The sequence below is a fragment of the Eupeodes corollae genome, chromosome 2 (assembly GCF_945859685.1).
Source record: "Eupeodes corollae chromosome 2, idEupCoro1.1, whole genome shotgun sequence".
NCBI lineage: Eukaryota > Metazoa > Arthropoda > Insecta > Diptera > Syrphidae > Eupeodes > Eupeodes corollae.
This window is the reverse complement of record NC_079148.1, coordinates 38064392-38080879: the sequence shown is the minus strand read 5'-3', so window position 1 is coordinate 38080879 and position 16488 is coordinate 38064392. Positions and strand designations below refer to the sequence as shown.

The 16488-nt window shown below is 31.8% G+C and overlaps 1 protein-coding gene across 2 annotated transcripts in view; it reads left to right on the top strand.

Annotated features, from left to right (window-relative positions):
* LOC129944563 (neuropilin and tolloid-like protein 1) overlaps positions 1 to 16488 on the top strand; it is a 217089-nt gene that overhangs the window by 189631 nt on the left and 10970 nt on the right. The window contains exon 11 of one of the 2 annotated variants that reach the window (XM_056054088.1): positions 15807 to 15913. In XM_056054088.1, coding sequence (XP_055910063.1) covers positions 15807 to 15913 — 107 coding nt within the window. Of the gene's footprint in view, positions 1 to 14395; positions 15104 to 15806; positions 15914 to 16488 lie in introns of those variants that run through there. The other variant, XM_056054089.1, reaches the window with a different exon arrangement.

Below are 16488 nucleotides of genomic sequence, written 5' to 3'. Positions count from 1 at the left end.
TTTTTTTTTAGGTTTTTAAATTTTTGCACAAAAACTATCAATTCGATTTTTTTTCAAAATTTTACTGATTGTAACAACAATATTTTTGAAAGACAGAAGTATTTTCAAGCCAATATCTACAATTTTTGAAAAGATATTTGAGTCGAAAATCATTTTTTACCAACTTTTATTCAGTTTTTTTTTAGGTTTTTATTTAAAAAAAAAAAACTGTCAATTCGATTTTTCTCAACATCTCAATTTTATCAGATGTCAAAAAATGATTTTTCGGTGCACAAAATTGTTTTGGAGATGAAATCATATTTTAGTCGGAAAATTTTGGAGGTGACAAATTTTTTTTTCAGTTTTTTTAATTTATAAAAAAAACATTAAATGGCTTTTTTCAAAACAAAAAGTACTTCTTTGATATCACCTTACAATGTATTATATAAAATTTAATTCAAGTCTCTAACGTTTTTGGTTCATAATATATTTAGGGTTAACCAAAATTTTCACCATTTTTTTTTAACTGCTTTGGTAAAAAAACCACTCACGCAATTTTCCTGAGAGCCCTTTCTGCCCTATTATCTGTACAACAAAGTTTATTTGAAATCGATATCTCTTCTGGTTCCTGAGCTATGAACGATGAAAAAATTTAGTGAACGTACGGACGTACGTACAAACGCACGCTCAAACATCTTTCTAAAAATCTTTTATTTCGTCTCTAGGACCTTGAAACGTCGAGAAATGTCAAAATTTTCAATTTGACAAATCGGACCCATTACAATAACTTCCTATGGGAAGTTAAAAATGCATAGGCACATTTATTGACGACCAAGTCAAGGCCATCTCTGCCACTGACGATTGTCACAAAGTCAAAACTGAGCAAAGCAAACAAATTGCCCAAAAACAAATCATGCTTAGTCCAAACCATATGGTATAATTGATCTACAGGCCAATAAAGAAAATAAATGAACAAATCTACTCAATTTAGGTGTCCTTAAGTGTCACAACCCATGGGGAACCCACATGAACTGGATGGGTATTACCTCATCCAATTTATGTAGTGTATGTGAGGACGAAGTGACGAAGAAAGATGCCTTCCACTTTCCTTCCAAATGCCCAAATCTAGCCAAAACAAGAATGACAATATTAAGAAATTATTTTTTGATGACTTATGTGAAACTCGTTTTTGCCAAATAAAAACATTCTTAAAATTTAATAGAAATCAGAATGGTTCATTGAGGCACACTCAACCTAAATCCTCACCAACCTTTTGACTTGACGGATGCAACATCCCATACAACCTTACGTTACCTGATTTATCTGTTTCTGTATTGTAGAAAAGTAAAAAAAACATGTCTGGTCGTAATTATTAAAATATCAAAAATTCTATTACCCTAAGAATTATTTTAAATCACAAAGAGAGATCAAAATAGTTTGTTTTTAGTCCAGTATCTAGAAAAAAATGGTATTAACGACTTTAAATTAATAAAGATTTATTTACTGCTTTATTTCATGACAATCTCATTTACTTTTTTTCCAAAAACAGATTAAAAATAAAATTTAAACTTTTAATAAATTCTAGTAACATCTCGAATATTTTGAATCTCCAAAAGCTCCTATTTCAATTTCGTATTTAAAATTTTTAAAGTTCTTTAAATGAGAATTTTCTAATTGATATAAAACATCGGATGCAAGTTTCAAAGGGAAACAATGGAAAGTTATTACTGTAAATTATATCATGTTTTCCTTTGTACAATAAATAGGAAACAACCCTATCACCTCTAATTTTGTATTAAATCCAAAACAAATTGTGCCTTTACCTACCTATTTTGCCTTTTGATGTTTTAACTTCTGAACCTTTTATTGAAAAATAAAAATAAAAAAAATATGTTTTGCGCACATTCACTGCAAAGTGAACACAAAGCACAAAAACCATATATTTAGAATAGAACTAATCTCATTCACATCGTGTACAACTATACTTTTCAATTTTCCATTGACTCTCTCGCTATAATCGTCTGTCAATTTGCTTTCATCAGCAACATTCAATTCAATATTATAGAGTTTAGGTACCAACCAACCAACCAATACAAGGACGATGACGACGACTTCTACTCGCTGAAAGGACTTCATTTTTTTACTCTTTCTGGTAAAACTAAAAAAAATTAAAAACGAACAAAAACTGCAGTCTATTTATGTCTGTTTTTTTTTCAATCCTTTTTCCTTCTTTTAAAAAGCTATTTATACTTGACACTTTTGCAAGAGTGCAATCGTAGATTTATTGTCGTTGTGCACTTTTCTATTGAATTATAAAAATGAATCTGCTACTTGGTATTGGCTTTAGTTGGGAAAATATCTGCTTTAACGTTGAACAGCAACTGTTCATTCTCAGTAATGGTTTTTTATTATTAAAAATCTACTTTATACAGCTTTGTTGAAAAAGCTTTTATTTTTAAATGGAGATATTCCTCTTTTTTTTATTTTATAGCTTTAGATTTGAGTTTATATTTTAAGATAGTGGATCAATTAGGAATCTTAAAGATTTATTATATCTGAATATGCAGATGGCTCCGTTCAGGATAATTAAAGCTAATGGAATTCTATCTGTCTAGGTATACGAAATGGGAAGCATTTTTTACTTTTTTCTGACAGATAATTATGAAGAGGTTTTTTTCTGTCATTTAATAATGTCAACTGATGGTTCTACAACTGTCTACTGACCAATAAATTCTAGACCTCAATCAATCATTCTTTTAAATGAATTTATGTTCGTTTGATCATGGAAAAGAAAGTTAAGAAATTGAAGCAATTAGTGACGCTGCTGCAGTTATACCTGCGAACAAATAGTTATGCTTCGATTAACACATAAATGGATTTATATCATAGCCTTTTCATTATGATTCCTTGGAAAAGAGAATTCGTACAAATGTATGTATATATGTATTACGAACGAATTTCTTAATGCGGCTGAAATTAAAGCCCCACTTTGATTTATATCAAACATAAAAATTCTACAAAGGGTTCATTTTATTTTAAAAGTCAAACGGCATAATTGTTTACTGCTATAGTTCTCTTATTCAATAAAATATCTTAGCTGTTATATTCAAGAAGATCCTAGATCCACCTTCTGTAAGGTGTATTTGATTTTGAATACATATTTTTTTTTATTTTAATTTTTTCTAAAGCGTTATGAAAAGTATCGCAACCCAGACAAAAATGTTTTGTTAAAAAACTATTATATATGAAAAGAATTCAATATTCTGTCCATTCTAGCTTAGCTCCGGAAACGCAGTAAAAAGTAGCAATTTTTTAGACACACGCAGGAGGGATAGTTAGGCGACATGAACTTTCCCATTTGTATGACTTTTTTTTTTGTTGAAAGGACATTAAACTTACCATTTCCTTTCAACATTTTTGACTTCACATTACAATTTCTTGCAAAATTCCGACTTGTCGAATTTAAAATGTTGATATTTCTCTACGTTTTTAAGTGCCTAAAGTCTAAATAAATATTTTTAAACAGATGTATTTGTGTGCGTTTTTACGTACGTTCGAACGTCCGAAGAGCTTTTATCGTAATCCATATCTCAAGAACCAGTAGAAATATTGACTTCAAATATTTTTTTGTTAATACAGATAATACCACAGAAAATGCATGAAGGACTCTCAAAAAAATAAGTTGATGATTTGTTACCATATGAATTTAAACATGTTGGTGAACCCAAAATAAAGGTTGATAAATATCTCCCTTCTGCCTTTTTGTCTTTAAAATTTTACGGCCATGTACAAAGCGCTACAGAGCTTATATCTGAAAATATTATACATCATTTTTATTGTCGTGGCATAACCTACAAAACGACGCGATGTATGATTAGTTTGGATATTGCGTACAACAGTTATAGACGTGTACACATAGAGTTTACTAAGCGCAAAATTCACGCTATTTTAAAGTTTTCCTTCGTTAAAGGCAAATCCGCTAGAGAAACGTTCCATAAGATTGATTGTTTTTTGAGGGATGGTACCCTATCCCTTCTCTTCACATCGTTCAGGAGATGGGTCGAGTTAGTCGCCAAACCATTTTAAACCACCTGCAGAAGGCTGGATACAAAAAGGCTTGTGAAAAGCGGCTGTCCGAGTTCTTTGCAAATAAGTAGGTGTGCTTCTAAGTGGGGGGATATTATAAATATCATCGAACAAAACCGATCACTGTAACACTTTTTATAAACCAATGAATAAAGAACAAAAAAGCAAAAGGGAGATATTTTTTTTTATTTTATCTCACGAACCAAAAACGCTAGCAACTATTTTATATTATACAATTTGACGTGATCCCAAACTGATATAATTTTCAGTTCAATCAATCTTCTTTTTATAACTCAAAAAAAATCACCTCGAATATTTTTCGAACATAAATGATTTTACCTCCAAAATATTTGTATGCAATGAAAAATAACGCTTTTGGCACCTGGTATAATTTTGAGAAAAATCAAATTGTCACTTTTTTACAATATAAATAAAACCTAAAAAAATACATTACTAAAACTACGTAAAATTGATTTTCTACCAAAAGTATTTTCCAAAAATTAAAGATACTGCCTTCTAACTTCAGTAATTTTGTATACAAATCTGACTGTCAGATTTTTCATAAAAATTAAAAATCTTAAAAAATACTACTCAAAATTTTCGAAAAAGAGGCTGGGATGCGACCCACACTGATAACTTCTTATCCCGTCTGTCTATTTGTCTTGCTCAAAAGTTTGTTTTTTTCGTGTTGGGTTCAAAAAACTGTTAGTTGAATTATTCTTACAAATTTTAAAATTACCAAAAATATTTTTCATATAAAGAAATAGTTTAGTTTGAAAATCCGGTTTTGTTAAATAGATTTTAGTGTACAAAAATTTTTCACCAAATTAAGACCATTTCTTAATTTTTTACAAATTAGATGAATGAAATTAATTTGAGAGATATCAAGAAAGGAACATCAATTTGTACCATATTTGCGTACCATTTTTTGTAGATTTTATTTTTTTTATAAAAAAAACGGACTGTTGGATTTTTATGAAAAAAACTACTGCATATCGAAAACAATATTTTCAGTGAAATAAAAAGAGGTGGTAGACAATATCTTTAATTTTTAAAAAGCTTATTGAGTTGTTAGAAAATTTTTACAAAGTTTTAGTATTGTTTTTTTTGTTCCGTTTTTATTTTTTGTAAGAAAAACTGGCAATTCGATTTTCCTCAAAATTTAACTTTGTATTGACAACACTAGTTTTTAAAAGATAAAATTAGTTTAAAGCCAATGTCTCAAAGTTTTTAAGATATATTTGAGTCGAAAATCAATTTTTACTTAATTTTCTTATTTTTTTTGTTTAGGTTTTTATTTTTTGTAAAAAACGGTCAAATAGATTTTTCTCAAAATTTAATTGAATGTTGAAAACAATGTTTTTTTTTAAGATAAAAATTGTAAGAAGCCATATTCTCAAATGTTTGAAAAAATATTTGAGTCGAAAATCAATTTTTACCAACTTTTAATAAATTTTCTTTTAAGTTTTTATTTTTTGTAAAAAAACCGTCAATTATTTTTTTCTCAAAATTTTACAGAATGTTATAAACAATATTTTTTAAAAGAAAAAATATTGGCTTCAAACATATTTTATATCACAGAAAATATTGTTTTCGATATTCAGTAATTTTTATATAAAAATCCAACAGTCCGTTTTTCATAAAAAATAAAATCTACAAAAAATAGTACGCAAATTTGGTAAAAATTGATACGGGTACATATAGACAAACTTTTAAGCAAGACAAATCGACAGACGGGATGGAAAGTTATCAGTGTGGGTGGCAAACCACCCACGTAATTTTCTTGACAGCCCCTTCTGCATCTTTTTGTCTTATTATCTGTATGACAAAATTTATTTGAAGTCGATATCTCTTCTGGTTCTTGAGCTATGGACAACGAAAAAAACTTCGCGAACGTACAGACCCTTAGATATCTTTCTAAAAATCTTTTATTTCGACTTTAGGAAACTTGAACCTTCGAAAAATGTCATAATTTTCAATTTTACAAATCGAAATGATATTGATTTAAGCTTTTTCTTCTCACACCGTTGTTTTCTCTAATCCTTGTTTGTAATATTTAATTAAACTTTTAGACAAAACGATATGCGGTTTAGAAAGTTTCCAGTGTACTTCGCATCCCAAGCTCTTTTTTTCGTTTTTTCAAAAATGGATTTCTGATATATACCTTTTTTTTTGTAAGCTGTATGTTTGGTTTTAAAAAAGAATATTGATAATTAATAAGTCAGAAAGTCATATCCTAATTATAAATTCTAAGACATTGTCTCTTCTGCTAGTCTCATATTGGTCTTGTCTCAGATAGTGTTGGTTTTATCTAACTGAATCTCATCTTGGTCTCGTAATTTTTTATGTAAACAGGTTAATTGGTAGTCTCTCTTCTCGTTTAGTTATTTTTAGTATTGTCTTAAATGTTTAAAGATAAAACCTAAACTAAGTTTTAAAAACATAAGAAAATAGTATACAAATATCCATATAGCTTTCCACATAAAAGTTTTTAAAAGTTTACTTTTTCATCAATGGACTTTTACATCAATTTTTGTTACTATAATTTTTTAAAGAAAAAATCAGAATATAATGACGTCCTTTTTGTTTAAATTTTAAAACCTAAAAGACTAACGAAACCACAAGATGATTAGATTACATAGTTGCACAGTAAATGTAAAAAGGGCGCTCTGATCTCTAAACATTGTTTCTTAATTTTTGTTTCAGCTCAACTTAAGATGTTCTTAACTTATACCATGGATTTGTAGGAAGTTAACCTTTTTAGTTTTTCAATAGAAAATTATAATTGAAAAATTATCAGTTTCTTAAAAATGAGCATGGTCGATATTTTTGACATTTAAGTTATCTTTTTTCACCATGTAAAAAAATGAAGATTGTCAGAAATGATGTCACTTTATATTTCGTCTTTACAAAACTTTTGATGAAGTATCAGTTCTATGTACCTTATTGTTCATTTCTTAAAATTATAATCAAAAACAACTAATTTCAAGTAAAGTATAGACTTTTTGATGCTTATTATACAAATCAATAATGTATGTATCTTCTTTTTCAAAAAAAAAAAAAACAATTTTCACTTCCTAAAATTCATTAAGCTGTTCGGAAAAATGTTCATTATCTCGATTTTACAAATTTCCGAATAATCCATTATCTATTTTGCTATTGCATCAATATCAAAGAAATACAAGAAATAGAAAATGATTGAAAAACTATGACATTGGATTTTAAAGATTGCAAGTTATTTCCGAAGAAAAAAAAGTGATGTTCGTACAGAATTAAAAAGCTTATTCCGGGAATAATACAAATAAACTATCATTTTGTCTTTTTCTTTACTTGAAACTAAATTCAACCTTAAAATAGGGTGAAAAACAATTTTTTACAATAATCTTCAAATATTTTGTCCATGATCCGTAGCTAGTTTATGTTTATTGCTCTCGGTCTCGAGTTTGCATACAATGACTGTTCATTAACAACCATCTAGAACTTCTCGAATAGTTTAGTCTTATTAATTCAACCCTTCCGGATAAATAATTTTATATAGTTTATGTTTAAGAGAAAATGTATATTCAAACATTTGAACCAGATAATCAACAAGCTGCAATAAACTATTAAACGCTTACGCTTGTAACTAAAAGCAACAAATAATAACAATACAATAGTTCAGTGTCAATGCTCCTCGCTGCGTGTGTCAAGATTAATGATTTTGTCCTTGTACGAGTCGAGTGTACCCTAATACAAACTTATGTGCATACGTAGACGTAGCAGGAATAAGTGTCTCGCCCCCCACAACTATGTGTGCAAATTATCCCCAATTTATCTATGATACTCTAAGCATAAAACATCCCTAGCAACCCCACCCCGCTTTCCTCCTCCACCACCATTGTCTTTGGCAAACAGATTGGTGTATCTATCTATATTTACTATATTATAAGTTACGTGGGAAAATGAAAATTGATTTTCTCCATAAATCAACAAAGCTGAGAAAGAGATATAGGGAAAGAGACAGACAGAGCTAAAGGACTAAACTGAGATTACCTTGTCATCTTGATGATGGCTACAAATTACTGGCTATCGGTTAGGACTTTGCATAAATGCATAATGCGAGACAAGAAGATAGCATCCTCTCTAGGAGTAGGTAATATAATTAATAACTTGCAGCTTGTCTGGTCTTATGCAGTTATCTGTATTCCATCCTTTTCCTTACCTTATCTATAGGAACATTTGTATATATTATATAGAAAAGACAACTAGAATAAACCTGATATGAAAAATAATATTATAATGCATTTGTATAAGTTAGTTACTCCTTATTCCCATTCAAACGAACTGATGCTGGAAGCTTGAAGAACCGAGTGTCCTTTGGGATCTCTCATGACATTTGTAGTTGTTGGTATACATGCTTGGACTCTCAAGAAAACATTAAGTCTAAACAATATGCGCAATGATCTATAAAATTAAAACAATTAATGCTTGACCAAAATTATTAAGGCTGAAATATTATGAGAATCGGGTCGATGTTAAGGATGAATATTTATTAAAGGAAAATAAGATTGATATTCTGCCTTAGATTTTGAGACATTTAAGGAATTAGGTTTACTTCTATTTGAATGGTTTTGCGATGAAATTTTAGACTTTGGAAAATTATTCGTACTCATGTACGCATCATTTGATATGCGTCTTACTGCTTTATAGTATAGATTGATTTAATATCAAATGTGAAAATTTAGTTAAGCATAATGGCTTACATTTAAACCCAGAACCAAAAATATTTGTATCGAATAACCCAGTGCTTCTGTTTTCAAGCTCAAATTATGATCTTAAGAAAAATTTCTCCAACTGGGTAGAAACAACCTGTTTGAAAAGTTAGTATTTTTCGTGGCCTTAAAAAAGCTAGATGAGGACTTAAAGTCTTAGAAACTTGTAAGTGAGAACATTATTTTATAAGAAATGTTTATGTCTTTCCATTTCTATGGAATTTGACTAGCAATTTGTTTTTAATCAACAACCTTTTTTGTTTTGAATTTTACTAAAACTAAATGTTCATATATTAAAAGCAAATGTTGCAACATGTTTTTCAAAAATTAACATAAATACAATTTGTGAATGCAAGACAAGCAAAACGTTATTTTTTTTTTTTTGAAGTTTATGCTTAGACAAGACATGTGGGAGTTCCCAACACGGTACGCAAGTATTTAAATTCTTTGTAGAAATTTCAAGGATGTTTCAAAAATATTTGACGAAATAATTGGTCACCAAAGTCAAAAGGGTGTTTTTGCATTTAACAAAAAATTAAAAAAATAATAAAAGGTAGGTAGGTAGAAATGGCGATCTGAAGGCAACCTAGCCTGTGATCCAATTAGCGCTGTAGTGCGCCGTTTTGATACCAAAAACTCGTTTGACCTTTAATTGAAAGGGACAGATTTATAGAGAAGCTTCATGGCGATTATGTAAGAGCCATTTTGTCGCATTGGGAAAAAAGATTAGGTCTCTAATCTTTGAATCAGATAGCTCATCAAGTTCGTGACAGAATGCTTTTCCAAAGCATTTCATTCTGGTGTTTGCCAAAGCAGGACATTTGCAGAGGAAATGGATTATCGTTTCACTTTCTCTTTGGTCACTACAACTACCGCAAAAGGTGTTGTAGAAGGTACCCAACTTCTTCGCATGAACTTCTATAGGCCAATGTCCGGTACAAACCGCAACAATCCTGGCCTGGCTATGTCTTGCCTTGGCCTGCATAGAAGATCGTTGTAGGGGTTTTATTATAGGTGGGCCATATCTTACTAGATATAATGCTGTTGGGTAAATTGCTCCACCTTCGGTTTGATTCAGTTTGGTAGATAGAAAAGATTTTACTCTTCACAGCTCCAAGAGGAATGTTAACCATTTCCGCAAATGAGCTATGAAGGGCCGATCCTTGCCTGGCTAGCTCGTCAGCCCGTTCATTTCCCACGATACCACTATGGCCCGGAACCCAGATCAAGGTGACACCGAGGTTAATATTCGGCTCGCAAGCTCATCGCGACATTGCTGGACCAATTAAGATGAGGATATAGCCGAGTTAATGGCTTTGACAGCTGCCTGACTGTCTGTAAAGATAGAATCATTTTTGGTTTTGGTTTGGGCTTTGTTTAAGTATCTAACATGCCTCCCTTATTGCCAACAGTTTAGGCTGAAAAACGCTAGCAAAGTCAGGAAGCCTAAGGGATTTAGCGACATTTAGGGACTCAGAAAAGATCCCAGAACCAACTTCTTACTCCATCTTTGAGCGATGTCATCCTCCCAATCTGCTCTGTATGGAAAAATAACCTTAAGACCCTTACTAAGGCTCAAAGTAGGAGTGCAGTAGTCAGTGTCTACCGAGATAATATCTGAGGGAATCAATTTCGTTGTGTAGCTGTGACCATAAGGTTTTGACAACCAGCTGTTTGATTCCTTCAGCCTAATAGCGCTGCAGGAAACTATGTATTTAATAAAAAGGTCGATTGGTAGAAGATCCAAAATAATGTTTAAGGCGTCCGTTGGGCAAGAACGCATGGCCCCTGTGGTGCCCACGCAAGTTGAACCTTCTTTAGCTTATCAATATTATAGGCTTTGTTAAGAGCAGGCCACCACACAATCGAACGATATGTTAAGATTGGACGTACTACGGCTGTGTACGTCCATAAGATCATCTTTGACTGAAGTCCCCACTTTTTGCCGAAAGTTTTTCTGCAGGCGTAGAAGGCAACACAGGCCTTCTTAACCCGTACTTCAATATTTAGTTTCCAGTTTAGTGTAGGGTCGAGTATAACTCCCAAATATTTTGCACTGGAAAACAATGATAGGATTTGACCATTGAGTAGCGTGAAGGGCGGTACTTTAGTTTTGGTGTTAAAGAGCAAAAGTTCAGTTTTACTTTGGTTAACTCCACAACACGTGGCCTAGCTGCTAACTTTCTTCAAAGCTGACTCCGTGACTTCACTAATCACAGAGGTGTACTTTCCTGACACCAATAGCACCAAATCATCCGCATAGGCTACCGCCTTCACTCCACATCTCTCTAATTTAACGATAATTGTATCCATGACTAGAGGCCATAAAAGAGGTGAAAGGACACCACCCTGGGGTGTTCCCCTACTCACGTGTTCTGTTGCGATTTTATTGCCTAGAGTGGCTCGAATCTTCCTACTACTGAGCATGGAAATAATCCATTCTCGAATGAAGTATTCTAAACCGAAATTAAGGAGTGATTCTTCTATGGATTCGGTAAGGACGTTGTTAAAAGCACCTTCTATGTCTAGGAAGGTGTCAAGAGTGAATTCTTTATAATGGTTTGTTTGTTCTACAGTACGCACTTCCTCATGGAGGGCAGTCTCCGTAGATTTGCCCTTAAGATAAGCATGCTGAGAGCTCGAGAGGTCCTCCAACTAGGAATTCTCAAATATTTTAATCAAGAATGCGCTTCAAGGTTTTAAGCACAAAAGATGTTAAGCTTATTCTGAAATCCTTGTTGGATTCATGACCTCGCCTACCCACTTTCGGGATAAAAACTACTTTGACCTGTCTCCACGACATGGGCACATGTTTAAGAAGGATGCATCCTTTGAAAATTTGTTCCATCCATGGATCTGCCACATGATGCAACTTTTGAAGCATAACTGGCAGCATGCCATCCATGCCTGGGGATTTATATGGAGAAAAAGTATTGATGGCCCACAAAATATTTTCTCTGGTTATAACGGAATTGACTTGTTCCACATGAGCTACTTTAAGCTCTGTGGTTTCAAGCGGTTCGGGGTTATCACTCTCGCAACCCGGAAAGTGCGTCTTCATCATTAGCTCAAGAGATTCGGCTGGAAAGGCTGTCCAGGTTCCATCAGGCCTTTTTAGAAATGAAAGATTACAATGTTCTTTCGATAAAACTTTGCTGAGCCTTGCAGAGTTCTTTATGTCTTCGATCGATTGACAGTATAAAAAAAAGAAACAAAAATAATAAAAATAAAGAATATTTTTTAGAGGAGTGGTTTTCAAGTGCATACAGTTTTATTTTATAGCCAAGAATGTATCTGTATAATCAAGATAAAAGTTTGTCAATATATTTTAAATGATTTTGGACAAGTGGCAAATTTTCAAATAGTTTTTGTAGAAAAAGAAGCCGTATGTCAGTAATATAGCACCAAATATTCTCTATCAAGGTTTTGATCTTCTCGACCACTCCACAAAAAAAGTGGTTTAAGTCGTATGATTTTAAAGCCCCAGCCAAGGTCCCGGAATAATCATACATTTTTGTGGTTCCCTAACCAAATTATTATTTTGGTTATAAATTTGCATGAATTACAAGCTTTTTTTCCGGAGAAAATTAAATTTTTTTATAAAATGGGAAATCAATCTAAGCAAATATCTAGTCACAATTATAAAAGCACCAACTTTAAAAATATATTTCTTCTTAAGAATTATTTCGTTTTGAATACTTCTGATAAGAGATACATTTTAATTTGTTTAAATTTTCTTTTTTTATTTATGAAAAAATATTTTTGTTTGGAATTATGAAATTGATAAACTTAATCGCTGTGTGAAATATTTGATCATTTACAAATATAAATGAAGGGTCGTAAAATTTTAAGGGCCGAAGTTGATTTTGAGTTAAAAATAAATTATTCTCACTTATTTTTATTATGATAATACTGTGCGTGGTTCAATTTTGTATAAAACAAAAAATATGCCAAATGGCCGCTTCGACCTCGACGGCACCCCTCTATACGACGGTCCAAATTTTCGAAGATGCTGAGGCATAATTGAGGTTATAAGCTTAATTATCTCATCCTTTAGCTGTTAAGTTATTACTGGCTTATTGGCGTACACCTACAAATATCCCCAAAGAAAGAAGCATAACGGTGTCAAATCAAATGACTTTGGCGACCAATTGAAATCGTCAACAGTGGAGATAATACGGCAATTAAATTTGTTGCGTAAAACAGCCATTGTTTCGTTAGTTTTGTGGCAAGTGTTCAAAGTGTACAAAGTTCGTTATTATTTCACGGTAGCGAACACCACCACAGTAACCGGTCTCATTTTGGAAAAATACGGCGTGATGATGCCACCAGCCCCTCCTTATGTAGATGCATTGGTTTTTTGAAAATCACTTTTGTATATTAGCCAAAATGCGACAGTTCTGCTTTTTGATTAATCCACTAAGGTGAAAATGTGCCTTATCACTGAAGATCATTTTCTTCGAAAATTGATCATCAACTGTTGCAATTTTTCAATGACGACGCTTGTCATCGTCAAAAGGCTTTAGTTCGTTAGTTGATTGCACCTTGTTAGCGTGTGAGATGCAATCAGCAGCAATAATTCATGCAGTAAAAGCTGTACAAGAATGCACTTTGTATTCGGATCTCCTACAGACCCGGTTCGTACACACATTTCAAGATTGAATTGACCAAAAATCACGAAGTCCACGATATGCATTTTGATTTGAACCCTAAGTCTCATAAAAAGCCTGAACTTTAAAGCGTTGCTCGATTATGAAGGTTGATAATTTAAATTGATTTTGTCTTAAATTGAAAAATGTCAAACAAAAAGCAGAAAAAAACCTCGCGCTCACATTCAACATCACCCTTTATTTTGGAAATTTGACTCTGTCAACTAATTGGTAAAAGCCAAAGTGATCCTAGCTTAAGTGCCTTGCCTCATTGTCTTTAACAGATCGTATTTTGTTTAAACAAAATAAGTTTTAGTTTGAAAAAAAAAATATATTGCTTTTTCAGGACATTTTCTTTTTTCTTTTCTAAATATTTTTTGTTTTTAAAGTTTGATTGCATTAATAAATGTCAATATTGTCTATCAAATAAAATCACAATCCTTTTTTTCTGCAAGTGATTCCGCATATTCAGATCAAAAAATAGTCGTAATTTCGCTTTCCCCATACAAACACAAATTCCAAAAGAAAAATCACACCTACCCCATTGTTGTAGTTCTCCATAGATATTGTTGCTATTGTATTTTTATTTTTTTCTAGAGATAATTGTATCAGCCAAAAAAACGCTCCCGCCATTCCTCAACAACCACTGATTGTAAACTCATTGCATATTTCCCGGTGTTATATAGGCTAAAAAAAGCAAACAACAAAATCATATTCAAGCATATCCGTTGTCCCCATAAAAGCAAAAATAAAAAACTCACATCGTGCAAACATTTTTCCACTCTCAGTTTGTATTCGGTGCTGCATAAAGCATACATACATATATAAAAATAGTATCCTATTCTGCTATAGTTTTTGTTTTTGTTTGTGATGTCTCTTCTCTGTGTTTTCTGTTTGGTGTCCTTGTCGTGTCATATTTTTATTTCACAGGAAGTTCCCGCTGGAATCTATCACATTGATTCATATGTACGGGATGCCCCGAAAACAGCGATATTCGTTGGACTTCAGGATGATTTTTTCATTGATTATCCCGAAATTTTGACACCTTCTTCGACGTGCCCCACATTTTCGCCTTCTTCGTCGGCGTCGTCGTCGTCAACACCATCGCAAATGCCTGACGATGAACAGGATCACTGTCTTCATCATCAACATCATTATGACGAAATAACAAATAGCAATAAGAATTACAACAATAAAGAATACAACAACAACATCATCGATAATTTAGACAATTACTCCTGCAATAATAATCAGCAGCAGGATTACCATTTGGATTCTCCATATCTGGAGGACGACCATTCAGTATCCTTCTAAATCGAAAAAAATAAAACAAAAACAAAAACCAACATAACAATAACAAAATAAAAACAAATAACAGCTAAATCCTGGCCAGGAATTCTATAGTTCCTTCGGCCAAAAACACCAATCGATGTCCTTGCGGACAACAACAAAATAGAGAAAACGAAACAACAAATATCAATCGACGTTGTTGTCACTGAATTTATCGCCACAAGGCATAAGGATTTATAAAAGAGCACAGGAAGTGGTGGTTATTCCGCAATGGTCTGATGAAAATGGCAGCAATGTCGCCACAGTAACGGATGAGGCGACAATATTAATTTTTTACATTGTAAAAAAGTAACGTTTCAAGCTAATAGACAAAAATAAAAATAAAATCAAATCGCTAAAAATATTCAAAAACAAATTGTTATCATTGGTGTGACAGAGTGGCGTTGAGCTTTTATGGTTATTTTGTCATTGTTTGCGTGTGTTTGGTAAATCATTTTTAAAAACGCTTGAATTTGATGTCCTTTTATTGAACTTTAAACAAAAACTAAGCTATTTTTGTTGTTTGTTTCATATATTGAATAAAATTATTCTTCTAAATCGTGTTTCGTGTGTGGAAATAAAGATTGGCAGTGATAAATTCGATGATTTTTTTGTTTTATGTTTTAATCAAATTTCATATAGTCACGTTATTATTTGCTACTTTTTTTTTGCGTTTTTGTTATTTTTTTTTTTTGTTATTTAATGTTTTTTATTCAATTTGAATAGGAAAAGTAAAAAAATATGATACGATTTATTATTAATATAAATCAATTTTTCCCACTTTAAAATCAATTTTTTATAAAACTATAATTAAATTGCTTTTAATTTTTTGTTCTGCTTGTCCTTTTGAATAAAATGCGTACATATTATATTTTATTTTTAAAATATTCTATAATACATAGTAACATATACTTTTTTTATTTTGATTAATTTCTTTGTTTAACATCTTTTTGATAAGAAAAATTAATAATCCTAATGTAAATTATATTTAATGAATAATTTTAATTTTTAGGAACATATCCGACAATCGAAAGAGAGTAAACTGGATGAGATGGGGCGTTCTAGGTCCCGTTCAAAACAGCGTTCGAGAGATAATGTATCAGGGGTTCTGTCACCGCGGTAAGTTTCATTACTAAACACGATAAACCAACGTATTTTTTTTAAATTATGTTCTTTACGTTTATTCAAAGTTGAACCCTCCTGGCATTTTTTTACTACGACTTAGTTGTGTTACCTTAAAAAATAGGGTCAAATAAACACCCATAGGTTTCACCTATCATGAGACATTTTTTTCTGAAAAATGTCAATATTTTATTTACAATGTGAGTTATTGAATATTCTCGTTGCTTAAAAACTTCAGTACAAAAAAGTGAAATCCAAAATTGATATCGATTTTCAAAGCATCTAGAAATCATATTTTCGTGTTTGGTTTTAACAAGCCAGCTGTTCTGGCATTGACTGAAACCCAGGTTGGTAAAATCACCAGAATTTAACCTTTATGGTTACAGCTTTATGCCGCTAACGTAAGCTATGATGTTGCCTATCAGCTTTTACAAAGGCGCCTTAACTCTGATCTTAATGAAAATGTGGTCAATATAAAAGCACTTCAACCGAAATGAGTTCAAAGAAGTAAGAAAGCCATGTAACGGACATATTCGACGCAATAATTTTTTTCTTGACAAGAAATTACAACA